This window comes from Melanerpes formicivorus, unplaced genomic scaffold (genome assembly GCF_026170545.1).
Source record: "Melanerpes formicivorus ecotype bairdi unplaced genomic scaffold, bMelFor1.0.p_v2 SCAF_9, whole genome shotgun sequence".
Lineage (NCBI taxonomy): Eukaryota > Metazoa > Chordata > Aves > Piciformes > Picidae > Melanerpes > Melanerpes formicivorus.
Genome location: NW_027142361.1, coordinates 14,628,790 through 14,655,836, shown reverse-complemented (window position 1 = coordinate 14,655,836; position 27,047 = coordinate 14,628,790). Strand labels below are relative to the sequence as shown.

The 27,047-nt window shown below is 41.3% G+C and overlaps 1 protein-coding gene across 2 annotated transcripts; it reads right to left on the bottom strand.

Moving 5' to 3' along the window:
• Positions 1-16: 16 nt before the first annotated feature.
• WDCP (WD repeat and coiled coil containing) lies at positions 17-26,564 on the bottom strand. 2 transcript variants are annotated; one of them, XM_068143131.1, is made up of 3 exons: positions 24,391-26,561; positions 8,016-8,136; positions 17-4,042 (listed from the first exon to the last, which is right to left on the bottom strand). In XM_068143131.1, exons 1-3 carry the CDS (start codon positions 26,305-26,307, stop codon positions 3,876-3,878), a joined length of 2,205 nt encoding a protein of 734 aa, XP_067999232.1. In that variant the 5' UTR covers positions 26,308-26,561; the 3' UTR covers positions 17-3,875. The 2 variants fall into 2 exon arrangements, with proteins under 2 accessions (XP_067999232.1, XP_067999234.1); XM_068143133.1 differs by lacking the exon at positions 8,016-8,136 and having other exon boundaries at positions 3,910-4,042; positions 24,391-26,564.
• Positions 26,565-27,047: the final 483 nt, after the last annotated feature.

Genomic DNA, 27,047 nt, shown 5'->3' with positions numbered 1-27,047 from the left:
TTAACAAGACTCAAAATTCACAGTGTGAAAAATGTTTTAATAGTAGCTTAAATAAGTCTCATTCCTTTTATGTTTCCATGAATGTACAGGGTAAAGCATTCATGCCATTCCATGGTTTCTTCTGGGGCATGTTCAGCAGCACAAAGTGCTAGGCCTCACACACATGGCTACTTGTAGAATCATGGAATTGCTTCATTTGGAAAAGACCTTTATGGATCATCAAGTCCAACCAACCATTATCTAAGTCTACCAAGTCTGGTCTATGCATCTTTTAAACAGCTCCAAGAATGGGTGTCGAGGGTTGAGGGGAAGGCCTCAGCCTTCCCCCCCCCCGTAAATGAAGGGGGGAAAAAAATGAAAGAAAAACCACAGCGGGATAAGCAAAAGGAAAATGTGCTGTATTTACAAGTGGGGCTGCAGGATATATATATATATACACAATTTACAGTATTTACAATATATACACAGAAATATACAACAAAGTAATACAGGAACAAAATTCCCTCCTCTGCTGAGGAGGGTTCTCCCCCCTGTACCCCCCTTTTCTCCCCGTTTTCCCCAAAGAGGGTTAGAAAGAGAGAAAAAGAGCAATTGTTAATTAAAGCAGAATATGTTAGTAGAGGCCTTATCTGTCCAAGGTCAGTCTGGCCGAGAGCCCAGAAGCTGTAAGCTGCGAAAGGAGGGGGAAAAAGTGCAAGACTGAGACTAGTCTCACTGGGAATCAAAACTTAAGGCAGTACTCTGCCTATCCACCAATGAAATTAGTTTAGACCTGTCCTTTGTTTATAAAACACTCGGCCATGGTGTCCCTTTCTTAAAGGCATAGCCTCAAATGGTCACAATGGGGATTCAACCACCTCCCTGGGCAGCCTGTTCCAGTGTTTAAGAACCCCTTCAGTCAGAAAATTTCTTCTAATCTGCAATTTAAACCTCCCCTGGTGCAACTTGATGCCATTTCCTCTTGTCCTTTCACTTGTTATTTGGGAGAAGAAGCTGACCCCCACCTTGCTACAACCTCCTTTCAAGAAGTTGTAGAGAGAAAGGCCTCCCCTCAGCCTCCTTTTCTCCAGACTAAACAAACCCTGTTCCCTTAGCTGCATCTCACAAGACCAGATCTCCAGACCCTAATGTACTCATTACACTCTACTCATCTCTTTTCATTCAGAAGAATAAAGTTAAGGAGTTCATTAAGTTCTTCTCTTATGCCTATTTTTGTCACTGTAATCATGATAGTTCCATTTTCATGACTGTCTGCGTACTTCTCATGTGTGTCTGTATTGCCTCTTATCTCTAATGGTGAGTTTCATCTGACTGAATGTAATTGTCTTTAAGCTAGTCACCCTGGCCTGCTTTTGCAGTCATTGGAAAGGAATAGGCACTTATTTACTTCTTTAATGGGGAAGGTTCACCATGATCACTTATACAAATATATGTTAGGGCATGAGTAATCTTCTGCAGAAGTGCTTTTTTTGGTTTGGTTGGTTTTGGTTTTGTTTTTTTTTAGACTCAGAGGAGTCTAGATGACAAGTTCAGTACAGACCCCTGCATTTAGCTAAATGAAATTTATATTCAATGTCACTGATCCTTAATTTACTTTGCAAGGGGTTTTCTTTCTCTTCTGCATGTGCATGTGTAATATACATGCTATGTAAGAAGACACTGACAGGAGGCAGTGATGCAACCCTTCTAGTGATTGAACATTTTCATGTAAAAATTAAGCATTTCTGAAAACGCTGCAGGTTTCCATGAGATCCATCTGGAATAGCAAAGAGAGCCTGAAGCACTTTTCTTTTTTTTCCATCCCACTTTTTTGTTAATGCTCTGTATTTTCTTCAGTCTTGTGTGGACTGTAGACCACAAAGTAGAGATTAATCTCTCCGCTCTAGTCCACTGGCAGCCATTAGTACCAGTAGCTGAATCAAAATCAGCTAGCTCCTGCTTGTCATCTGGAACAAACAGAATAGGAGAGCCTGGCTCTCGTGGGTCATGTGCCCTGGCTACTTCATAGGTAGCATGTGATTGCCATTGAGACTTGAAAACAGACATGATCTCTTTTATGTGCAGCTCAAATAAATCATGAAGTCTCTGGCTTTGTGCCTCTGACTTCGCCAGTTCCCTTTCTAATTGGGAAACCTTTTGGTCAAAGAATTTAATTTCCTCCTGCATCTGTATAATACAAGATGCCATCAGGACAGCGTGTTCGCTGCTGGGTTCGCTTAGCTTTGCAAAAATGCCATCTATATTTTTACAATTTAATTTTGCCCATTCCAAGTCTGGGGCTGTAATTTTGTATCCCAAGTTATGGAAATATTTCACAGCTGTGCACCCTGCTCGCTGCGCCATATTGTGGTGAAGAGGTTATTAAATTTATGAATATGAAATATGAATTATGAAAAATATAATTTTTATTAATTATCAAACTATTAATAACCGATGAATCACCAACTTATTTACATGTTCTAGTGCACGTTCGTGAAATAGATTCCACAACTGGCTTAGTGTTATGATTATAACGTAATTGAACTATCTATAAACCCTTTCTATATTTATATAACGAAGGGTGCAGTTCCGCCGCTTGGCCACTAGATGGAGACTCGGCGGGACGCGGGCGGTTTCTGGCTATACACAGCAATATTACAATCTTTCTATGCGTCAGCGCTTACTCTGCTAGACGCGGATACTTTGAACTGAGTGCTAGTGGGTGGAAAGCACGTGAACGATATTCAATTCCCTTCAGACAACAGGGATCGGTCCTGGACAGGGTCGGTCCGTGGGGTCGGCCCTCAGAAGTCGGCTCGCACGGCAGGGCGGGACGACGGTGGCCGGTAGGCGGGCTCGAACGACGGAAGCAGGCGAAGCTACGGGGGTCGGCCCAACCACGGCGGTTCTCGGGGCTGATGCAAACAGCCTCAGGGAAAGAATGCGGCTGCGTTAGGCGGCGGATTCTCTTTAATGAGGTTAAAGGAGCAACAGGACTCTCGTAGTGGTCCCGGGTCCGGTGCAATATAAGCACGAACAATGCTTTGGTTTTCCCTGGAATTCACAGGGCTCAGAGCGGCACTCGGCGGCTCCTCAGAGCGGCACTCGGCGGCGTCTCTCCCGCTACGGCGGGGCTAAGCATACGTGGACTCGGTATTGATCAAGTCCCTTCTCCCCGGCAACTGGGCAGATCTTACCCGCGGGGGTTGGTCCAGTCCTCCGGTGGCACGATGGGCTCTTCCGATCGGCACGACTGGTTGTAGCAATGCTGAGCTCCTCAGGCTTAGCGAAGGTCCTCCCTCTGGCTTCTTCAACGATGCAGAGGCTTCCAGTATGCGTGCATGTATAACAGAAGCTAACAACAATAAGCTCAATGGCAAAGGCTGCAGCTCGAGAGTTGCTCTCTCGAGCAGGCACGGAGACAAAGTAAATGAGGGGGCAACGTGTTCACCAACTGGGGTGACACTTATAGATTCCTCGAGGCTGGGCACTCTCATAAGCAACTGGCTTCAGCCTATAGAAAGCGTGAAGCTAGAATTATGCCCATACTTGGTGTCAGCACAAGCGCTGCATGCGCTGGGTACGTGCAAGCCTGGCTAACGCCTTGGCTTTTGTCTCCCTCCTAGAGGGAGGGGGAACTTGCCCACATGCTGGGACAAGATTCAGTATTGGGGCATAATGTGCCTTCACCACATGTACTAGGTCTCACCCTTCAGAAGAAATCACGAGGGGCAAACCAACTCTAGGATTTAGGGATAGTGTAACCATGCACATACTTCACGGTTTAAATATATTGAAAGTAGTGAAGACATCTTTCTAGTCACTCAGTTTCTGATGCTGCAGAACACGTCTGTATTGTATTAGAAAAGAAGGTCATTGGCATCTTTGTTCAGAAATTATGTCACTCTGCTTGGTGGTTGCACTGAAATGCTTTTCTTGTGGGAGTGACTTTCACAGACTTCTGAACTGTCAGTTCCATCCCTTATGACTATCTCTTGTGTTGCTTTGAATATTAATGGCACAAAGCCATCCTTGTCTGCAGTGAGCACAATCCAGGAAGAGCCTACAAAAATTAAGGAAAAAAAAAAAAAAAAAGGAAAATGAGGGTACTGCTGTGGTTATATAAAATGCATAAGCACATTTGTAAAAGTCAGCCAGCACACAAGCACAGGAGGCTTTCTTTTTGTGCAGTAAAGCCTTATTATGCTAATGACATTAAGGTCTGACAACCCATGCTAAACACACCTTTGTGTACATGTGAAAGGGAGATTAATGAAAGGTCTTGAAAGGTTTGAGGCATTTTGTCCCTTATTTAAATTAAGTTGAAAACCAAGATGCATTTTTGCTAGTTCTGATAAAGTATTAAGTATCCCCCTATTCTGAAAGCCCAGCCAGCCTTTCCATGATGACTTTTGTTCTAGTGACTTCTTATCATTTTTGCTCATCTGCTTTACCCAAATGTTGAAGAGATCAGAAAAACTGAAAAGGAAATGTTGTGCTGTATTTATTCCAGAAGGAAGCAGGGGTTTCCATCTCCTTTTCTGTCAAGCCAAGATTGTTCAGGATGTTTTCAAGTTTGTATAGCGAAAGTTACACCTTGAAGATGATGTACAAAAGATATAGTCGTTTACAAAAGATCACTTACAAATGATGATAGAACAAAATTTATTTTCCTTTAATTATCTATCAAATCTTCTTATAGAGAAGAGGAGGAACAAGATATGAATGATATGGTGGGTTTTTAAATTTTTTTTTAGAAAAAAACATGGCAAGATTGAAAACTAAAGACATCAAAAGTATTATGGTTCACTTTCTGTATTACAAAGAAGCAGAAAGTAAACCTACTTCCTTTTTACTTCTCTTTGCAAATCAGCTTGACATTGAAGCTACATGTACCAGATATGTTTTCTTTCTAGTGATTAATATGTTTCCTTTTGGATTGGATATTGCTGTTCTTATAGAAATTAGTGAATTCTCTATTTGTCTTTTTTGTTCATTTGTTTGACATAAAATGTTTGACATTTTGTGAAAATGAAGGCGATCTCTAACAACTGAGAAGGATTTTGGGAGCCCTTCTATCTCATGTTTTTTGTATAGCATACAATTGTTAGTACTGAGCAGAGATTTGAGGGGAAAAATGCCCTGTAGTGATTTTTAATTTTGAGTGGTAAAATTGTGTTTTGAAAAGGAATGTGGAAAAGAAAAAAGGAAGTGTAGGAAGTCCAGAAGAACCATGCTTAATTTTCATCTGTCATAATGAAGCATATTCCTGGACAAGGCAAATCTCCCTGCCTTATAAATATTCGCAAAGCACTTTTCCAGGCTGCTCCACTACTGCGTGTTGTTACATCATAAGAAGATTGTCATTCCAAACCATGAATCTTTAATCTTCTCCACTTAATACTTTCTAATTCTGGACAGACTTCAGATTCCATAAGCAATGGGCCTGAAAGTGGAAATTCCCCTGTCCAAACTGGTAGTTACATTGTTGGTCAAACTGATAAAGCATACTCTTTTGTCAGACTCTTGGGATGTTTTCTTTCCATCTACTGAAATGATTAAAATGCTATGTGTTGTTGCTCACACTTGCTTTGAAGTATATCCTGCAAAACATGCCTGTAGTGGAAAAGCTTTTGCAGAATGTAGAACCTTTTTGCTATGCAAAATTATGATGATGATGACATGCTGAAAAGAGAGACTTCTGTCTGCTAACACCAGGGCACTATATGACTATATGGCTATATTTAGTATAGGTAATGGTATTACTGTCCTGGGCTTAAAGTGCAAGTGATGAGGCCAAGTTCACTGCTGGTATAACTTGGATGATCTTCATAGCCTTGCTCTGGGTATGAATTTGGCCTGCAATTGTGAACTTTCCCCCCCCAAGTATAATTGTTTATTCACAGTAAAATATACCAGTCTGTCATTGCAATACAAGCATGCATTTCATTCCATCCCCTTTAATTGTATAGCATTAAAGGATGGGAGTGATCTTTCTAAACATCACATTTAATATTCATGGCTTGTGGTAAAGAAAAGATTTAGGAACAAACTTGCACTGATCAGAACTGAATAAAGAGCTACACAACTACTTCCCCAGACCTGATAATTTTACAGGATTTGGGAGAGTTCTTGTTTCAGTTGTTCTTTTTGCTCAGACTCAGTTTCAGAAAAGCTGAGCACCACATTGAACAGAAAGAGGAACATGTTACAAGATTTTAAGACACTGTCTTTTTGATATCACTGAAATCTAATGCATGAAATTGAGAAGTAATGTTCTGCAAACCTGAAAATAGGGTTTCTTAGGCCCATTATTTATTATTTTCATACTGAGTTCTAAATTCTTTTTTTTTCATCATGGGGTATTTGTTTCCAAACTCAAGGGCAAACTCTGTGTCCTGCAAAGCTGCCTGTCAACACAGGCAGAGAAGCCATTGGAAAATAGCTGAGGCCTCTGCAGCTAGTAGAGGTTTTTCATATGTGCCTCCATAGAGATTGGTGGCAAAAATATAACACCTGCATATCCTTATCTTCTGAAATAACTCTCAGAAACTGCTGTAAGTCAGGGTAAAACCAAAATAGACCAATATGTCTGGGATAAAGGCAACTTCCTTGATCTACGCTGTATTTGTAGCCTCTTTTCTTCATTCTTGTGGTCTCATAACATCAAGGAAATAAGTAGAATATGAATGGCAGAATGGTGCATATCTTACATCTCTCTCCCACTGTCCTTGGTGCCAGGATCAGTGCCATCCCAGGCCTGGCTTCTTTTTCATCAATAATCTTGTTATGTAGCAGTCTGGTATGTAACTGCCATTATTTAGAAAACTAGACCTTAAATTATTACTTCCCTTTTTTTTTTTTCCCCACCAACAATTGAATTAATTTATCATAGGACAGAATATACCAATTAAGCAGGTATGTCTCAGACTGTCAGGAGCTAAGACAAGAGGTAAGACAGAGTAATTCATGGATCTCTCATCATGGAAATTATGCAAGAACATCATAATTATAGCCAACTACTGTGTATTGTAAGATCATAATATACTTCAGCTATGATGAGAAGAGCCATCAGAAGCATTATAGAGAAATGGGTGAAAAATAATAGTATGTGAACTGCTGAGAAAGTAGCATACATGAATAGATAGGGACAAGGTAATTCAGAGACCAGTCTGGGACTAGGATTTCCTTAACTGCCTCTGTCCTTACAAGTTTATCAGTGGTAGATGGTAGAGCAGCGAGTTTGGCAAATTGGAACACTGAGGTCTACTCTTACATTAAAATAATCCCAAATGCTACATGATGCATATATGTATATCAAGGTCTGAGAATTTTTTTTTTCCTCCATTCTGCTCTCTGTTGTCATGTGTGGGACATGCTTGTAAAGATGGGCAAGGCAAAATGCCAAAAGGTCTAAAGGAAGCATTTCTATTTCCAGGTAACACAGTGTGCTGATTATTTTCTCAACCTTCCTCTGTAGAGGCATTGCTCTGGTAGTAAGTAGTTCTGCAGTCACTTAGCATTTTAAGCTATTTCAAGAGATGTTCTGCAGTATTTCATAGAATCATATAACACTTTGGGTTGGAAGAGACCTTAAAGTTCATCTAGTTCCAACCCCCTGCTATGGGCAGGGGCAGCTCCCATTAGACCAGGTTGCTCAAGGCCCCATCCACCCTGTCATTGAACACTTCCACAGTTGAAGCCTCCACTGATTCTCTGGGCAACCTGTTCCAGTGCTTCACCATCCTGATGGTGAAGAATTTCTTCCTAATATCTAATCTAAATTTGGCTCCTTCCAGTTTGAAGCCATTACTCTCATGCTATCACTACATGTCTTTGTAAAAAGTTCCTCTCTAGCTATCCTGTAGCCTCCTTTCAAATACTGGAAGGCTACCATAAGGTTTCCCTGGAGCCTTCTCTTCTCCAGGCTGAACAACCCCAACTCTCTCAGCCTCTTTCAGATAAAGCAAAACATATACTATCTCAATTGCTAAACATCTCAGGTGAAACCAGTTACTGAAATAAAAAGAACATACCGTGTTTCATTTCAATGACAGGCAGATCAAACAGCTGCTGGACTAAATTCAAGTGGATCTTGCCATCACAGAGGAGAACATCTTTTGTTTCTTCTGTAACTGCTCCATTTGAAAAACTTTTCTTCAAATACATGCATGTAAAGGAAAAGATCTTGTAAAAGGCTTAGACATTATGCCTGAGTTCTTTTAACCCTTCCTCCTTTCAGTTCTTTAGTCATTTTGCTTTGTCTGGTTTTGCTACAATTTATAGATGATGCCATGATACAGTGCAGTTCTAAGTGTAGTCTCATAGTCCCCCACGAAGAGGAGTATGTCCCTTTGCTTTTTGCTTTGTGTGCTTATGTAGCTCAAAACTGCATCAGCCCTGTAAATGTAATATATGAGGTCATGCAGAGATGCATCTGTTGCACCTTTCTGCCTGAAGAGTCAATTCAGTAGTAGGGAATATATCATGCCTGGAATAAAGTTATCCAGGATGCTACCAGAGCAAATGAGTCCTCTGCTCAGTTTCAGTTGTAAGCGTGGGTGGTTTTGATAGTCCTTGGTCAGCTATTCCATCCCAGTGAAATAACCTCAGTTCTGGCACAGAGAGACTGAATATAGCAGTAGTCTCTCTGAAAAGATGTCAGAGCAATGAAGCTTTGGAATGCTGTGACTTTCTTTGAGAGAGAGGGAATGTATTGATTTACATCCCTGGAATTTGCTCTGCTATTCACTAGGAGAACACACTTGAATATAAAAGTGGCATATTCATGGCATCACTCTCCAAGTATCCTGTAGGCCCCCTTGAAATAGTGGACAGCTATAAGGTCTCCCTGGAGTCTTTAGTTCTCCAGACTGAGTGACCCCAGCTCTCTCAGTCTATCTTCATAGGCGAGGTGCTCCAGTCCTCTGATCATCATTGAGGCCCCCTTCTGTCCTGCTATAACAGTTCCATGTCCTTCTTGTGCTGAGAGCTCCAGGTGGGATCAAAAAAGAGTGGAGTAGAGGGGGAGAATCACCTCCCTCTTAGTGATAAAGCACTAGTCACTTTTTAATTACAGCTTTAACTATATAGCAGAACTTCTTTATCATTTTGAGGTCTCTTCAAATTATATAGCACTATATTCTATTGAACCTAAATACACTAAGAACTCCATGGGCTGAATGTTTAGGAGTCAGCACAAATGTTATTTGTCTGTACAGGTATTTGTGCAGAGCTTTTCATTGCTGCATATTATGAATTAGCACATCCAACAACTACTTCATTTTCCTGAATTAAGGTTGAAATAGCAGTTTATCCAAACTTGTACTTCAGTTAATGAATTGTAGGAAGAAGTGGACTGTAAAAGAGATGGGCTTATTGCCTTACCTGCCTTTTTTCACATCGATATGCTTCAGCTCAAGAATAATCAGAAAACAATCTAGCTCTGCTTTGAAATCAGCAGAGCGGAAATATAGGCCAAGGCTGACTTTGTTCTAGTATATTTTCATCTTAGCCTTGCAGTGTATTATTGGAACAGCCATTGGAAGTGAAAGGCATTTTTGTGTATACAAAACTACACCACATCTATTTTTCATCCTAACCTGTTTTTGAGGTACAGAATTAAAAGCTGAAGTTTCAGAGTTGTTTGTCTTTCATCACTTGGGACCATTCATATCGGATCTTCTCTCTGTCTTTGTCATATACTTCTGTTTGTATTGATAAATTAATCTTTAGTTTTGTCTGCTGGCAATTTATGTCAGGTCAAGAATCTTTGTCTGTTTTAATTATTTCACTTTTTTTTTTAATGTTTAAGTGATGATAATATGTCTTCTTGAGTAGTACATAATTGTCAGCATTCCATTTTTGTAGATGATCAACCCACTACACAGGAAGATTAAGAGATTTACTTAAGGTCATGGAAGTAATTTGTGACAGAGTTAGAAATACAGCTAAAACCTCACCTTAGTACTTCTCATTTTCATGACTTAATCCGTGGACAATTGTTTTTCAATGATGTGAGAGACTAAAAGTTGGCTCTCCTGGTGTGACTCAACAAAGATAAAATCACTTGCTGCTTGCCCAGACAATAGCTGATATGTGTTGGGCAGAGCCACTGGAAGGAAGGTGCAAAGGTCATGTAGGAATCCTGTCTACCAATCCTGGATGCAAATCACCTTGCGATTGCATCATGATAACACTGGACTGCAGCTGGCCTACAACAATGGACCCAAGGACCCAGCCATCAAGCCTTCAGGACAAGACCTAAGGATGAACGCCTGGCCCCTGGAATTCCTGAGGGACAATACTTGGACACATACCTAAGGACTAAAAACTGTATAAAAGACTTGAGCTACTACTGGTTTGTGGAAGAAAAATGTGGGGGACTGTGTCCCGCGAACTGGATGATTAAAAGAAGAAAAACGCAGGAGAAAAACGCAGAAGGAAAACACAGGACAATGCCGCTGAGAAAGAAAGCACGAGAGATGGGAAAGGCCGGGACAATGCTGCTCCGGGGAAAGGAGGCCATGGAGCCTGGAAGAAGCAGGCTGAACCTTATCTCCGTGTCCTAAGTTCCACCTGCTGCAACTCATGGAGCTGAAGAGGCTGCCCAGAGGACCACATCTCTTCTCCAGCCAAAGCCTCAGCACCCTTTCTCTACAGACCCAGGCTGCCCAGAGGACCACATCTCTTCTCCAGCCAAAGCCTCAGCACCCTTTCTCTACAGACCCAGGCTGCCCAGAGGACCACATCTCTTCTCCAGCCAAAGCCTCAGCACCATTTCTCTCTACAGACCCAGGCTGCCCAGAGGACCACATCTCTTCTCCAGCCAAAGCCTCAGCACTGTTTCTCTACAGACCCAACATCTCCTGCAGCACCTTTCCTCCACAGACTCAAACTGTCTTGGGGGGGGTGAAGGGTGTGGTAATATAATTCCTTTCCTCTTCTCTCTCTCTTTCTCTCCCTCTCTATTTTCTCCCTCTCCCCTTCTTATTCCCACTTTATTTATGTAATAAATAGTCTAGCTGTTGATATTTTGGCCTTGTTTGTGCCTCTAATTTCACATCACGGGAATATTCAAAAGAACTAAGTCTCTTTCCCTCTCCGGACCGAGACAAATGTCAATTCACCTCTTCCCAAAGTATGTATCTGGCTTTGCTCTATTACTATTTATCTCCAGTAGAAGCCAGGACTTAACAATTCTTGAGTTAAAATCATAGAATGAGTTGGGTTGGAAGGGATCTTAAAGATCATCTAGGTCCAAACACCTGCCATGAGCAAGGACACCTCCCACTAAACCAGGTTGTTCAAGGTCACGTCCAGGATGGTTTTGAACATTTCCAGAGCTGGAGCTTCCACAACTTATCTGGGCAACCTGTTCTAGTGCTTCACCACCACCACTGACATTAATCAACATTAATCCCTGAATATTCATTTTTTTATCCTAATCCAAAGTTTAGTCTAAGAACATAGAAATATATACATTTCCACATATGTTAATTGATATTTTCAGATTAAGTTTCTTCAGCCAGTTTCCTGTCCATCCCTCCCTCAACAAAAATCCAGCAGAAAGAAACCATCAATTCAAGAATTATTTTCCTTCATCGTTGTCAGTCTGTCCCTTGATCACACTTTATAGCCTATAAAATGTCTTCTGGGCAGCAGGCAACCTCTCACAGTGTGTCCAAACTGTCTTTTAAAACTCAGATTTTGGAATGCAAATATATATGAAAAGAAAATTAATTTCATAAGGCAAAGAAAGTTTCTGGATTGGATTTTGCACGCTATATACCTGCACAATAAATAAACATGTTTTTAATTCCTTTTATGAACCCCACTGAGCAGTCAACTAGCTCAGCCTAGCCCTGTCTTGACATTTTTTACAATTTCTCTTTTATTTCCTAATGAACTCCCCACACTTGCCTGGATGCTAAGATCACCTTCATAAACTTAAATTCAATGACTAAGGTAAATAAGAATATACTGCCAACCAGAATTGCTTTAACTAACACTGAGCTAGTGATCAATTGCACTTTGTGTCTTTCTTGCAAATTGATGTCTAGAAATGTAAGCTGTTTTCCAGATGAGACCTCACAGCTGTTACCTGGTATTGCCTTGCTTACTGGAGGTACCTCACTGATGTACCTCCACTTAGCATCTTTTCATAAATGTGTCTAATTTTTGATTCATAGTCATCTTTTGACTACATGTGAAAGCTTTTGTTATCCTTGCTTGTTCCAGCTAATGAACATCCCGTTTATAAGTGAAATTCCTTCTATTAATGATGGAAAATATCATGCATTTCATATTAGTTCATTTCCATCCATGGTTTTAATTCTAGATACTAAGCTCATTAAATTACAGGTACAATATCCTGATCCTCTATTGAAAATACCACTGATGTTATGCCATACATAGATTTTATTAGCATATATCACGAGATTGTTAATGAAACTTTTAGATTAGCCTGAAATCAGTCTTGAGAAAATCCACTAGTAAATAGTTTCCTTTTTTTTCACATTACTATAACCCTTTACTACCTTGCTTCCATCTAATTCCCTAATCATTTTATATTTCTCCTATTAGTAGAAGAATCATTTTAGTACTTCTTCTATATTTCTTTCTCTGCTGTTGAACAGTTTTCCCTGTGCTATGATTTCAAGTATGGTACTGAGCTACAGGGATTTAAAATAAATTTTCACATCACAGAATGGTTTGGGTTGGAAGCAACCTTCAAGATCATCTAGGTCGAACCCCTGTCATGGGTAGGGACACCTCCTACTAGAAAAGGTTGCTCAAGGCCCCATCCAGTTTGGCTTTGAACACTTCCAGGGCTGGAGCCTTCACAACTCCTCTGGGCAACCTGTTCCAGTGCTTCACTACCCTCATCTTCCTAATGTCTAATCTCAATCCTAGCTTCTTCCAGGCTGAAGCCATTACTCTTTGTCCCATCACTATATGCCTTTGTAAAAACTCCTTCTCCAGCTATCCTGTAGGCCTACTTCAAATACTGGAAAGCTGCCAGAAAGTCTATAAAGTCTCCCTGGAGCCTCCTCTTCTCCAGGCTGCCTTATAGGAGACAATGAAAAGAGAGTTCAATGGCTAAGCAAGAGCACTGAAGAAGAATGGGAACTATGATTTTTGACATTAAGAATTCTATGTTTCATCAGGCCTTGTGCAGCATCAACACAGGTAGTAGTATTTAGGTTTGGTACTGTGCCCTTTTCTTATAATGATTTCTATGGGTGATGTGATTCCTGTTTGATTTTTGGTGGATCCTGATTTTATTTTGGTGGAGATCTTAGTATCTTTATCTTAATATCTTTGCTTACCTTTATGTAGGTCATTCCAATTGCATCCCTAGTGAACCTGTCAGAGAAGCATAAGCCTGTAATTGAGATAAAGGGTTTTAAGATTCCGCCTGAGGAGACAGTAACTTTAGGTGATGCCTGGGATCCAAAGGTGATTTATTTCATGTCTATATTTCATGTCTATAATTCTGCTGCTGGTGATAATTATCGTGTATCTCCTGATTTCTTTACGGCGAGAGAGAAAGGTGTCCAGAGCTTGTTTTGTTATTAAAACTAGATCAAAAAGAAAACGCCGTGGCTCTCGATCAGTCCCAGAGTCATCTAGTGATGAGGACTGTGGAGAACCCGTGTCAGTTAAAAAGAAGGCTAAAAAGTTAATTGGTAAAGCAGCTCTAAATGACTTTGCTGATTCTGGCAAGCAGCCAAGGGCATCGGCTGGTATCAACATGGCGCCTACTCCTTCTCCTACTCCTTCTCTTCCTTCTTCTTCTCCGTCAGCCAGTAATGGAGCAACGTCACTTCCGCCCACTCCCTCGGTGGGACCGGAAGTCACTGCCCCAGCAGCTGATTTATCTCAGGACCTGTCAGCTTCCATTAAGGTGGCTGTAAATTCGAACACAGCTCCAGTTAAGGTGGCTCCTTTAAAGACTAGAGCTGGAAAGGGCAAAGATGGAGAAGAAGAGGAGGAGACTGATCCTGGTGAGGGGCCCTCTACTCTAAAAGATCCTGCTCAGGAGGAAGAGAAGGTTTGTTTTAAAGATCTAGTTAACCTAGTGAGATCAAAGCAGGATAGAGATGAAGTTAGGAAGGCAGCTGGCAAAGGTGGTTCTCAGCTTAAAGAGATCCTTAGGAGAATGACAGCAGGATTATATGGGCAAAGAATTCAGGGAGATGAAGATGAAGATGATATTACGGACTGTTCTTCGCCCCGGGAGGAATTGCGAAATGTCCGTAAAGATTTCACCAGGGCAGATAAGGAGCCAGTTCTAGCTTGGCTTAGTAGGTGTTATGATACAGGTGCTTCAGCTCTAACAGTTGGAGACAAGTCAGCAGCTCAGTTAGGAACTCTCTCAAGGGACAATGGAATAGATAGACATCTAGGCGAAGCTCTCGGTAAGGTTAATCTGTGGATACGCCTTTTAATAGCGGTTGCCCTGAGATACCCTTCCCGAGATGATCTCCCATGGAATCCTAAACCCTGGACTACCATAGATGAGGGAATTAAGCGCTTGAGAGAATTTGCTGTTAGAGAGCTACTCTATGGTGAACATGAAACTCTGAATCCTGATGACATTCCTGTGGGTATTGGTCTTGCTAAAAAGATCATCAAACTTGCTCCTTCCAATTATGCAAACATTCTGGCAAGCAGAATTGTGTCAAGAAGTTATGGTGGAGCTTCTCCTACGGTTGGCCAATTCAGTGATCAAATGAGACAATTGGAGGATAGCATGACACGTGGTTCTTTGGTTTCAGCCATTGAAACTCTGTCTGGAAAAATTGAGAATTGCATGAAGGATCTGAAAGATTCCATACACCAATTGGCACAGAAGGATAATTTCAATTCTTCCTCCAGGTGGGTACAAGTTTCATCTGTGAGGAATACACATCCTCCAAGGAGGTCATTCCAGAACAGGTCATTCCAAAACAGGACTTTCCAAAACAGGTCGTTCCAAAACAGACCACCAAGGCAATCACGTAGAACTATTTGGATAACTCTGCGTGATCAGTTTGGTGAGAACATGAACCGCTGGGATGGCCAACCAACTTCTAATCTATTCAGGAGATTGAGGGAATTGCAAAGTGGCAGAACCCGAGGTAGCAATACCAGAAGGGTAGCTGTTACTTCCACAGTTCCCCAGAACGACCATAGTAGCTCCAACAGTGGCTCCAGTTATAACATGCAAAGTTATAACCCTGCACAATATGTGCAATGCACATGTGCGCATGTTCCCCATAACTAGGGGTGCCCTGCCTCCCGCCAGGGGGAGGAGAGGGATAACAGAGATAATAGAATCTATTGGGATGTGTACATCCAGTGGCCTGGCACTTCACAATTTCGGAAGTACAGGGCCTTGGTTGACACAGGAGCTCAGTGCACCATAATACCATCAAATTATCAGGGATCAGAGTCTATAACTATTCTGGGAGTCACTGGTGGATCTCAAGAGTTAAGTAAGCTAGAGGTTAATATAAGTTTAACTGGTAAACAATGGAGGAAGCATACAGTTGTGACCGGACCTGACGCACCTTGTATTTTGGGAATTGACTTTCTGAGAGAAGGGCGTTTCAAAGACCCTAGAGGTTACAAATGGGCTTTTGGAGTAGCTTCAATAGAAATTGATGGACAAAAATTGAAGCTGTCTGCCAGACCTGAACTTTCTGATGAATCTGCAGTTGTGGGACAACATAAGATACAGGACATTAAATTGCCGGTTGCTTCTCAGACTGTGCATCACAGACAATACAGAACCAACCGTGACTCTTTGTTGCCCATTCAGAATCTGATTCGTCAGTTGGAAAGTCAGAAAGTCGTCAGCAAAACTCATTCACCTTTCAACAGTCCAGTGTGGCCTGTGCGGAAGCAGAATGGAGATTGGCGTCTGACGGTAGACTACTGAGCCTTGAATGAAGTGACACCACCTATGAGTGCAGCAGTACCAGACATGATGGAGCTACAGTATGAGCTGGAATCCAAAGAGGCCAAATGGTATGCTACCATAGACATTGCTAATGCATTTTTCTCTATTCCCATAGCAGAGGAATGCAGGCCTCAGTTTGCTTTCACCTGGAGAGGAATCCAGTACACTTTCAACAGGCTGCCAATGGGCTGGATCCACAGCTCAAGCATCTCTCATGCAGTGATCCACGATGCTCTGGAGAAAGGAGGTGCTCCAGAACACATCCAGTTCATTGATGACATCATCGTCTGGGGCAAAACTGCTGAGGAAGTCTTCAAGAAAGGTAACAAAATCATTGACATTCTTCTGGATGCAGGTTTTGCCATCAAGCGAGACAAGGTGAAAGGACCTACCACAGAGATTCAGTTTCTGGGAGTGCGGTGGCAGGATGGACGCCGACACATTCCAGTGGATGTGGTAAATAGAGTCTCTACCATGGCAAGTCCCACAAACAAGCAAGAGACCCTACGTTTCTTGGGGATAGTGGGATTTTGGAGACTGCACATTCCTGGATACAGTCAGATTGTGAAACCTCTGTATGATGTGACTCGAAAGAGAAACCATTTCCACTGGGGACCTGAACAACAAGCAGCCTTTGACCAGATAAAGCAAGAGGTGATTCAAGCAATGGGTCTGGGACCTGTCCGAGATGGTCCAGACATTAAGAACATTTTGTACACGGCTGCAAGTGACAATGGTCCAACCTGGTGCTTGTGGCAAAAAAGCTCCAGGTGAGACACGTGGACGACCTCTTGGTTTCTGGAGTCGAGGTTACAGAGGTTCGGAAGCTAATTATCCTCCAACAGAGAAAGAAATTTTAGCTGCCTATGAAGGAGTAAAAGCATCTTCTGAAGTGATTGGAACTGAATCACAACTTCTTCTAGCTCCCAGATTACCAGTTTTGAATTGGATGTTCAAAGGCAAAGAATCCACACCACATCATGCCACAGACTCAACCTGGTCTAAGTGGATGGCTCTGATAACACAGAGAGCTCGAATGGGAAATCTTGAAAGACCTGGGCTAGTGGAGGTGATCTCAAGTTGGCCAAACCTCCAGAGGAGAAAGTAACTCGTGCTGAGAAAGCTCCTCCTTACAATGACCTCTCTGATGATGAAAAGAAATATGCTTTGTTCACAGACGGTTCCTGTCGTCTTGTTGGGAACAAGCGAAGGTGGAAGTCTGCAGTGTGGAGTCCAACACGCCGAGTTGCAGAGGCGAAAGATGGAGAAGGAGAATCCAGTCAGTTCGCAGAGGTAAAAGCTGTCCAGCTAGCTCTCGACGTGGCTGAACGTGAGAGATGGCCAAAGCTTTATCTCTACACCGACTCATGGATGGTAGCCAATGCTCTATGGGGTTGGCTAAAGAACTGGAAGAAGAGTGGTTGGCAGAGAAAAGGAAAACCCATTTGGGCAGCCAACCTGTGGCAGGACATTGCTGATCGAATCGAGAGAATTCCAGTGAAAGTGAGACACATCGATGCTCACATTCCTAAGAGCAAAGCTACTGAGGAACAGCAACACAACCATCAGGCAGATCTAGCTGCAAGAGTTTCTCAAGTAGACATGGACTCTAATCTTGATCTCAACTGGAAACACCGAGGTGAGATATTCTTAGCTCGGTGGGCTCACGATTCGTCAGGACATCAAGGCAGAGATGCAACATACCAATGGGCTCGTGACAGATCCATAGACATTTCCATGGATGCTATCACACAAGTCATCCATGACTGTGACATTTGTGCTGCTATTAAGCAGGCAAAACGACTTAAGCCCTTGTGGTATGGTGACAGATGGTCCAAGTACAAGTATGGTGAAGCTTGGCAGATTGACTACATCACTCTACCACGTTCTCGTTCTGGTAAGCAATACGTGCTTACTATGGTAGAGGCAAACACTGGATGGTTGGAAACTTATCCAGTTCCACATGCAACTGCACGCAACACCATTCTCGGTCTGGAGAGACAGATCCTGTGGAGACACGGAACTCCAGAGAGGATTGAGTCAGACAACGGAACTCATTTCAAGAACAACCTTGTAAAGAGCTGGGCAAAAGAGCACGGTATTGAGTGGATATTCCACATTCCCTACTATGCACCAGCTTCAGGGAAGATTGAACGCTACAACGGTTTGTTGAAGACCACTCTCAAAGCCATGGGAGGTGGATCTTTGAAAAACTGGGAAAAGCATTTAGCACAAGCAACCTGGCTGGTAAATAGTAGAGGTTCAGTGAACCGAGCTGGACCTGCACATTCAGATTTGCTACGGAAAGTAGAAGGTGATAGAGTTCCTGTTGTTAGAGAAAAGAATCTGTTAGGTAAAACTGTTTGGGTATTTTCACCCTCAGGAGAGGCTAAACCTGTCCGAGGGGTGGTTTCAGCTGAAGGTCCGGGTCACACTTATTGGGTAATGCAAGAGAATGGTGAAATTCAGTGTATTCCACAAAGAAATTTAACTTTGGCTGAAAGAGGTTAATTTCGAACTGCTGTACAGCTACATCGCGTCCAGAGGAGAATCAACGAGGAATCTACGGTGCACGAACCCTGAGATCCCTGAGAGCCCTGCGTCAACTAAGAGACCCTGAGAATCCCTGTTTCCCTTTTCTTCGCTTTGTCAGTGAAGAAATGAACTGTTTTCCATTTTTCTCATTTTCTGATTTTCTTGGACTTTTGAATCATCTACATCTGAGCATAGCCGGAATGGACTATGAACTTTGCTCACGAACTGTAAATATCGTTTTGGATTGGATGGACAGTGTGAACAGCCAATGAAATTGTTTAGAAGGGGTGGACTGTGGCCGGTTGACGTTGCCCCCTTAAGAAAGGGAATATGGTGGACGGAAGTTGGTAAACGGAAGGAATAGTCTAAACTAATTTCATTGGGAGAGTGGGAGGAAGCACCTTCGGAACTGGGAGTGAACTGGACATTTCCATGACTTTTCTGTCAGTCTTGCTTCCGCTCCTCCACAGAGCAGCTCTGTCTGTGCTGGGCTTTCTGCCAAGGCCTCGGCCTTGAAAACGAGATACCAGGCCTGTATATTAATTCCTTTCCAATTAACACAAACTGCTTCTAACATTTTTTTTTTTCCTCTCTTTTCTCTCTCTTTCTATCCCACTCTGGGGAAAGGGGGGGAGAGAGGGGAGAGCGGAGGTGGGGAACCCCCTCTGTCCAGAGGGGGGTCACTCTCATTTCTGTGTTACTCTGTTGTATATCTTTGTATATATTGTAAATTTGTAAATATCCCCCTGCAAATCCTACATTGCTTTGTAAATATAGCTCCACTGCTTTGCTAATTCAGCTTGTGAGTTTTTTTTTTCCCTTTTACTTCACAGGGGGGAGGGAAGAGGCTTCTTGGCCTTACCCCTTCCAAACCCACCACAGGTGCTCAGGGTGCTTAAATCCCAGTGCAGTTTGCATTTATAGTGTACATCATCATTTCAAATAAAATTCTAGGACTCCTCTGCTCTTGGCTCCCTGTTAATAGTCCTGCAACTACTATTCCAGGTGTACTGTCATTGTCCTCATGATTGTGCTTTTGTGATCTTTATATCTTGAGTGTGGGATTTTAGTTTCTTTGCACAGTACAAAAACTTGGATTAATTTTTGACACTACATATTCCTTTTCACTTGCATCTAATGTATCCAACAATCTGCTCTAATAAAACATATTGTGTCTCCTCTACAAACCCTGCCTGTCTGCTGTTGATCAGATTCAGAACATTGTTGTCAGAATTTGTTCTTAACCAATTCTTCAACCTTCGCTCAAAATATAATCCATGCATTGATCACACCTCTTGACTACAGCAGGTCTTTCTTTTGTGGTCATCCTAAATACCTTGCCTCTAAACTTCAGGGTGGCTGACTAGTTTCTTACTCCAGAGGTCACTCACATCACCTTCCCCTTCCATCATGCAAGCCAAAATTATCATTTGGATTTAAGAAAGGTTCATGGTCTTACTACAGCTGATCATTCCAGCCTGTTTTTTGGTAATTTTACTGTGTCACACTTATACCTCCTTCCTTTATCTCTGTTTCATGTATTTCTATCAGAAGAGCTTTAGGATCCTTTCTATTCATCTCTCAGCTCTGTGTAAAATAGCCTGTTTATTTTATAGATGACCTGGGCAATAATGTTCCCCACAGTAAATTTCATGAAGGTGCTATAGAAATACAAACTGACTTGTATAAAATTATTGTTGGGTATTAAGAAAAGGAAATAATTGTGAATAAATGCTGAAAGAATATTTATTTCTTGTTTAATGATGTGGTATATGCTCTCAGTGATACACACTTTTGACAATGCTGTTTGTGAGCAAAATCTAGGAGTTTTAAGATGGATCTTTTTCCTCAAGAAAAAGTTTGTCTAAATGCCACTAATTTCATATCCAAATTTACTTTATTTCCATTGTAATTAGCTTTTAAATGAGCATAGTTTAAATATTCATAGAATCATAGAATTGCTTTGGTTGGAAAAAACCTTTAAGATAGTGTTGGATGATAGATTGGACTCAAGGATCTCTAAGGTCTCTTTCAACCTGGTTAATTCTATTCTATTCTATCATTGAGCCAAACCATTGTGTAATTCTGCCATTGTCTAAACCATGCCCCTTAGCACAACATCTCTGCATCTTTTAAACACCTCCACAGATGGATTGAACCACCTCTCTGTGGAGCCTGTTCCAGTCTTTGAGAAAACTTTCAGTCAAGAAGTTTCTCCTAATATCCAATCTAAACCCCTGCTGGTGCAACTTGAGGCCATTTCTCTTGTGCTATCTCTCGTAACTAAGGAGAAGAGACCAACACCCACCTCACTACAATCTCTCCTCTGTAGAACCTTCCTGCCCTCAAGCAGATCAACACTCCCTCCCACCTTAGCATTATGTGCAGACTTACTGAGGGAGCACTAAATCCCATTGTCCAGGTCATTGATAATGGTATTAAACAGAACTGGCCACAACAAAGAGCCCTGGGGAACACCATTAGTGACTGGATCTCACTCTGTTCACCACCACTCTTTGGGCCTGACAGGTTTTTACCCTGCATCCACCTATCCAAGCCAGGAGGAGCCAGTTTCTCCAGAAGGATGCTGTGGGACACAGTGACAAATGCTTTACTTGTTTCTTTGCTAGGAGAAAAGGATGAGAAAAGGATCTCTTTGCAAAACAAAACAGAAACAAAGCTTTGGCAGATCTTCCTCTCTCCTTTTTGTTATTTTTTTCTTTTGAAGTAATACCCTCTTATTGTGTTTCTCTGTCTGCCCTCCCATACTATCCTGAATCACAGGTCTGTATGTGATGGAAGAGCAATAATATTTGCTTTTCAGGCTTGAATGATCAAGTCACCTCTGGTGGCTGAATGTTATTACACAGGCAGTAGTGCAGTGACATTTCTAAAGCGTGAGTGATCATGTTTTTCTTTTATGGCTGTAGGCTACAAAGAATATAAATTCAGGTAGTACATCATGGATGTGACTTCAGAGGAGTTCTAGGTAGGCTAGTACTAACAGAATAAACAAACATGTTGAAGACTAGTAAGCAAACATTATGAATTATTAAATAATACACATTCTGGTTTATATTATGGTTTTCTAAGCAAAACTGGAACCACACATAAATACATCAATAATGCTTCTGCATTACCCAGCAGTGTTCACAACTGCCCATTAATTATTGCCACATTTTAATCTATTATCCTTTTAAGTTTTAAATGCATAAATATGATTATGCAGTACAGATCTTTCTATTTTATTCTACGATAGATTTCTCAATCAAGATAGAGCTGCTGCTGTACTGAGGATTATACAAACACTTAAGAAGACATGCACTTGGCACAAAAAGCTGAAAGATAATAGCCATATTATTGACTGGACTGCAGTGTTTCTAACACTTAGAATGTTTTCCACAGGCTGATATTTATATCAGAAGGCAATAAAGCTGTTTCCTGACTTTTTGCACTGTGAATGCAAAGCCTGGCTGAAACCCACAGCCCAGCACTCTCACAGAGTGCTAATCAGCTCCTGAAGGAGAAACAAGGTTCAGATGCTTGAATCTAAAGTAATCAAAACAACTATTTTCTGAGAAAATTATTAACTGGCTCTGAAGCAAATAATTCCTGGTCTGTCTGGAGGTCTTTCTGCCATCAGTCTATTTTTCAATGTTTTTTGGCATCATGCTGTGATCCTGTTAGATTTCAGAAGAGGGGCTGAACTATGCAATGCATTCATTGAGACTTTCACAACACAGCTCTGTGTCTGAAAGACATTAAGTGGCACTTTTCTGAGTCATTGTAATGCAGTGCTCAAAGTGAAACTAACCCGTTCAGACAAATATGAATCTTCATTTCTGAATGTAGTCTTTTAGTCTGTAATCTGTTAGTCTGTAGTTAGTATTTTAGAAACAGTAATATTTTTTTTTTTGCTGTTGCCAAAGAAAAGAAATGATATAGCTAATTCTTACTGCTTGTGCAAGCAAACATGCACAGTGACTTCAGATCTTAGGTTACTGTTACATGTCACAAAGAAAAACTTCTCTTTGGAAAAGTCAATCCAGTCAAATCCAAGAGATAAGGCTGCTTGCTAAATACATAAGTTGATTTATTTTAAGAAATCAGAATTAATTTGAATGTGCTGGAGATCAGAAGGGCCTGACTCTTGGCAAATAATATCCTGAGTTATTTAAAATAGATACAGTGCTTTTTTCACCAGAATTTGTAAAATGTATTCAAGTTAAATTATTGGCTAAGATCAAAGTTTTGCTTTTATCCAGAGTACCCAACATACTAAAACCTGCTTAAATGCCAAGTAAACAATTGCTAAGAAGTAATGAATATTCCCTTAATGAGTGTTTAAGGATGTGTACTTAGATGTCTGTATGGATTTCTTTAAAGTAAAAGGACGTCAAATTTGTTGGAGATATTTTGGCATCATCACGAGGCAATGTATTATTCTGACATAATGCTGCTTATGTTGCTGTAAATAAGAATGCATTTATAATTGGCATCTACATCCTCAAAGGGACCCCAGTTTTAGCAGCAGTACCACTAGCACCAGCATGACCAAAAGTATTATCAGTATCACATTAGTACTATTGTAAACAACACTGAGAATAATAGCCAAAAATAATTACTCAGCCTACATCCCTTAGTTAAAATTCTTCTTGAAGCCTATTGGAATTTTGCCAAAATAAGAGTGGGATAGGTACTTAATGATTTGACAGACATCTTTTTTGCAGAAAATGGGAAGTGGTAATACATTTTACAAATTGAGCATGTCTGACTGTGAATATTAGTGGTGAGAAATGAAAGTAGAAATAAGCCACCTTCACATCATGCCCACCTGAATTTTCCATAAATTGAGATTCAGTACTTCAGTACTCTTCATGAGAGTCTAGCATTGTCAGTCTCTGGATCTGAGCTTGAGTTTGAATTTCTTATGTTTCTGGTGGGCTGCTGTACCACCCTCCTCATGAACTCATCTTTGCACTACATTAAAGTGTAAATCTTTAGTGCATTAAAAACTGTTTAGCTCTGTTCTCTCTTCTATAGATGCACACAAAATCAGCTAGTATCTAAGACAGTTGTGCATAATGAAAGAAGAGCAAACAGACACAGCTTTCCCATGTGTGACCGTTTGAGGCTGTGCCTTTAAGAGAGGGACAGTGCTGGAACACTCTGGCTGAATGTTTTGGAATAATAACAAAAACAATCAGATATTCTAAACTAATTTCATTGGTAGATTGGTAGAATGCAACTTTAAGTTTGAGTTCAGTTGGAATTTTTCTCAGTTTCTCTCTGTCCTGCTTTCCCAGCCTGTCTGCTTCTGAGCAGCCGGAGTTTGACCTTGGATACCAGATAAGCACTAATACTGCATGCGTTTTTGAGGCCTAACAAAATTTCATCCTTATTAATTACCTTTTCTCTCTCTCTAGCCCTTTTTGGGAAAAAAGGGAGGTAGGGGGAGAGAGGGGGGTACAGAGGGGGAACCCTCCTCTGTCCGGAGGAGGGAGTTTTGTTCCTGTACTTTTCTTTGCTGTATATTTCTGTATATATATTGTAAATACTGTATATTGTATATATATATATAACCTGCATTTCATTTTTGCTTGTAAATATAGCATTCCTTTTGCTTTTCTGACTGAGTTAGCTGTGTTTTTTTTTTCCTCTTTGTGGGGGAGGGAGAGCTAGGCCTTCTCTCAACCCACCACACCATGTAAAGTGTCCTTTAAGTTACCCACATCATCCTGTGTTATTATTTCCATAACAAATTGTAATATCATTTTAGATTAAGCTTGGTGCCAAACTCAGGTCACATTTCTCATGGACTGGTAAGAGTTAAACTACATCCTCATGATTTAAAGCTAAATCCATAAATGATTGCTTAGAAATTCAGTCTCCTGTCACAATATTTTTAAGCTGACAACAAAATTTACCTGGTAAGTGATATGAACAAGAGGCGGTTCCTGTGAGCATGGATAAGCTAAAGATATCCTCCCATTTTTATCAAAGTCTGTTATTTCAGAAAGACTCAGTTGTAACTCATTGAAGCTGCCACAAAGTCTCTCTAAATTTCTAGATATGTGACTCATTCCTCTTTCCCTTGGCAAATTGTTGGTTTTAGGAGAACTTGCTGTTTCTTGGAACACATTGAACTGGACTTCAGGGGAAGCTGGTCTTCTGGAAAGCCTGGAAGGTGTTCCAAAACCAAGAAGAGACATTGAACGGTTGGTAGGTTCAGCATCCAATGTTTCTAAGGCCACCAAGGAGTCACCCGGAAGCCTTTTTTCATCCAGGTCACTCACACTTGATGAAGAGCTCTGTTCATAACTAGGGCTCTTTACTTCTTCAATGAGTCTTCTCCTGCCACTAGGAGACTGAATAATGGTGCTTCTCGGTATTAACAGCTTCCTACTTTGAGGCTGGTCTTCTGTAGCAAGATTTTCAAAGAATTTCCTTTTTCCGGGTATACTAACAGAGGATTCAAAGTTATAAAGCATATTCTGCTTAGTCTCAGGGAATGCTGAAGGATCTTCATCAACCATCAATTCTTTGACCATGAAACGCATTACATACCTGTCTGAACTTGAAGATGGAATGAGACTTGTCTCAGAGAACTTTTGCTTGCCAATCAGCATTAACAAGAGTTTATCTGTCAAAAAGCAGAGGCCCTTTGGTCTTTCATTTTTTTCCAGACGGATTTGCTGAATATGAGGCATGCAGGAAGAGGTTACTGAATACACCAAAACAATGTTAGAAGTATTAGAGGCCACTGCCACAATCTGAGCTCTAAGGTCAAATGCCATTATATCAGGAACCAGAATACCTGGGATTGTGACTTTTCTGGTGGTCGTTACCTTCCTCTCAAAAGTGACCAAGATCAAGTGAGAAGAATCTTGGCCATTTGTTGCTGCAGAGTCTTTGCATTTCACAGGAATGAGAGGACCGGGATCAGACCAACGGTGGTTTGCAAGGATATGGGTTAAATCCACAGGACCTGATGAAGAAGCAGCAATTGAATCAGCACCAGATCTGTCTGAATCTGTGGACTTTCTTCGCAGATCCATGGAGTATTCCTCATCGCCAAACACGAGAGCAGACTGTGAGATCATAGAACCAGTTTCTGCACCAGATGGCATATCAAATGCAAGGCCTGCATTCAAACCACAGATGTTATCGAAAGGAAGCTCAGTAGCTACAGCAATTTGGAAATCCAGTGTGGCTTCTATAGCACAGATATAACCTCCCACATCAAAGACTGGGCAAAAGGAGCAGTTACTTAGAGTTTTCTGAGCATCATCCCAGATGTAGGAATGCAGGGCACTGCCTATAGCAACTACTAAACGATTACCATCCTTAGTCCAGCAAGCAGAGTGGATAAGACCACTGCTTTTGATATCTGCCTTCACTCTAGTATTGTCAGTACGAACAGCATATAAGACTGAAGCATCTCTTTTTGTAAGCACAGCCAAGACTTCCTTCTTTGGATGCCAGACACAGCCCTGAGAAAGCAGTGGCAATGACTCACCAACTTCACAAGTCTGAGAAATCAAAGGTTTGTGCTTCTCTGCAGTGCTGTAAGCCAGCTGCCAGATGCTAACATGCTTTTTATGCTGAACAGCAAGCAGAGCTGGGGCGTCTGTAGAGCAACATGGGCCCCAATAAAGTCCATGAACATGTTCGAACTGACCAACAACACTGGACTCTCCAAACTTTAGCTCTCTGTTGTGATAGTATAATGCAGTCAGTATCACTTGCTTCCCATCTGTCCAGGCAATTCCATGCACAGGGTGGATGGCCTGATATAAAGCATTGAGGCCGGTTCTCAGCAGCTTTGCCTTTCCAAGCTCCATCTTTTTAAGCTTTCTGTCTATTGGTGGTTGTTCCAAAGTAGAGAATCCTTGGAATTCACTTGCAGGTCATGATGAGAAGCATTATTTGTCATATTTCCTTCCTTTCCAGAATCAAGCTGGGTTTTTCTGCTTATAATCCAAGAGCCGATATTGTGAACTCCTTCCCAGTAAGCCTGCAGCTGCTCTTCTAAGTATAAATCCATGTCAAAGCTGCTTTTGCTATGTCTTTTCCTGGGAGGAGTTATCATCTGCATGTGGTGGCTAACAAGGTTTAACCAATTACTGTGTGCTTTCATAGAAGTCTATTTTCAAATCTTCACTGTTGGGAGTATATTTAAAAATAACACTCTAATACCTTGACCTTCAGTGAACTTTGGTGAAGGCTGGAGAGAGATCATACACTGTTAAACCTAAGCATTAATCTACAGCCTGAAATAATGACCTGACACTTCTTTCAGCCAGCCTTTGAAGGATAAAAGAAGATTTAAACATACGTGAGAACTCTACAAGGCAGATTACAATTTCTGATGGACAGCATCTTTCAAAGATACAAGATCCTAAATGGCTATGAAAGGAATGTAGGAAAGGGAAACCATGCTCTCTTGTGTTAGCACTTACAAGAGAATGAAGGAAGGTGAGGTATTAAAAACACCCAAATAGTCTAGAAGCAACTTCAGAGGAAGACAGCTCTATATGTAATGAAAATGTAGGAGTAATAATTTGTCTAATACTAATTTAAC

Bases quoted from the DNA above. Each gene is read 5' to 3' on its own strand.
- WDCP (XM_068143131.1), bottom strand. From the start codon at position 26,307: ATGGAGCTTGGAAAGGCAAAGCTGCTGAGAACCGGCCTCAATGCTTTA. The intron at 8,137-24,390 runs GTAAATTTTGTT...ATGTATTTGAAG, and splicing joins TTGTTCATATCACTTACCAG to AAAAGTTTTTCAAATGGAGC. The intron at 4,043-8,015 runs GTATGTTCTTTT...TAATTTTTGTAG, and splicing joins TGTCATTGAAATGAAACACG to GCTCTTCCTGGATTGTGCTC.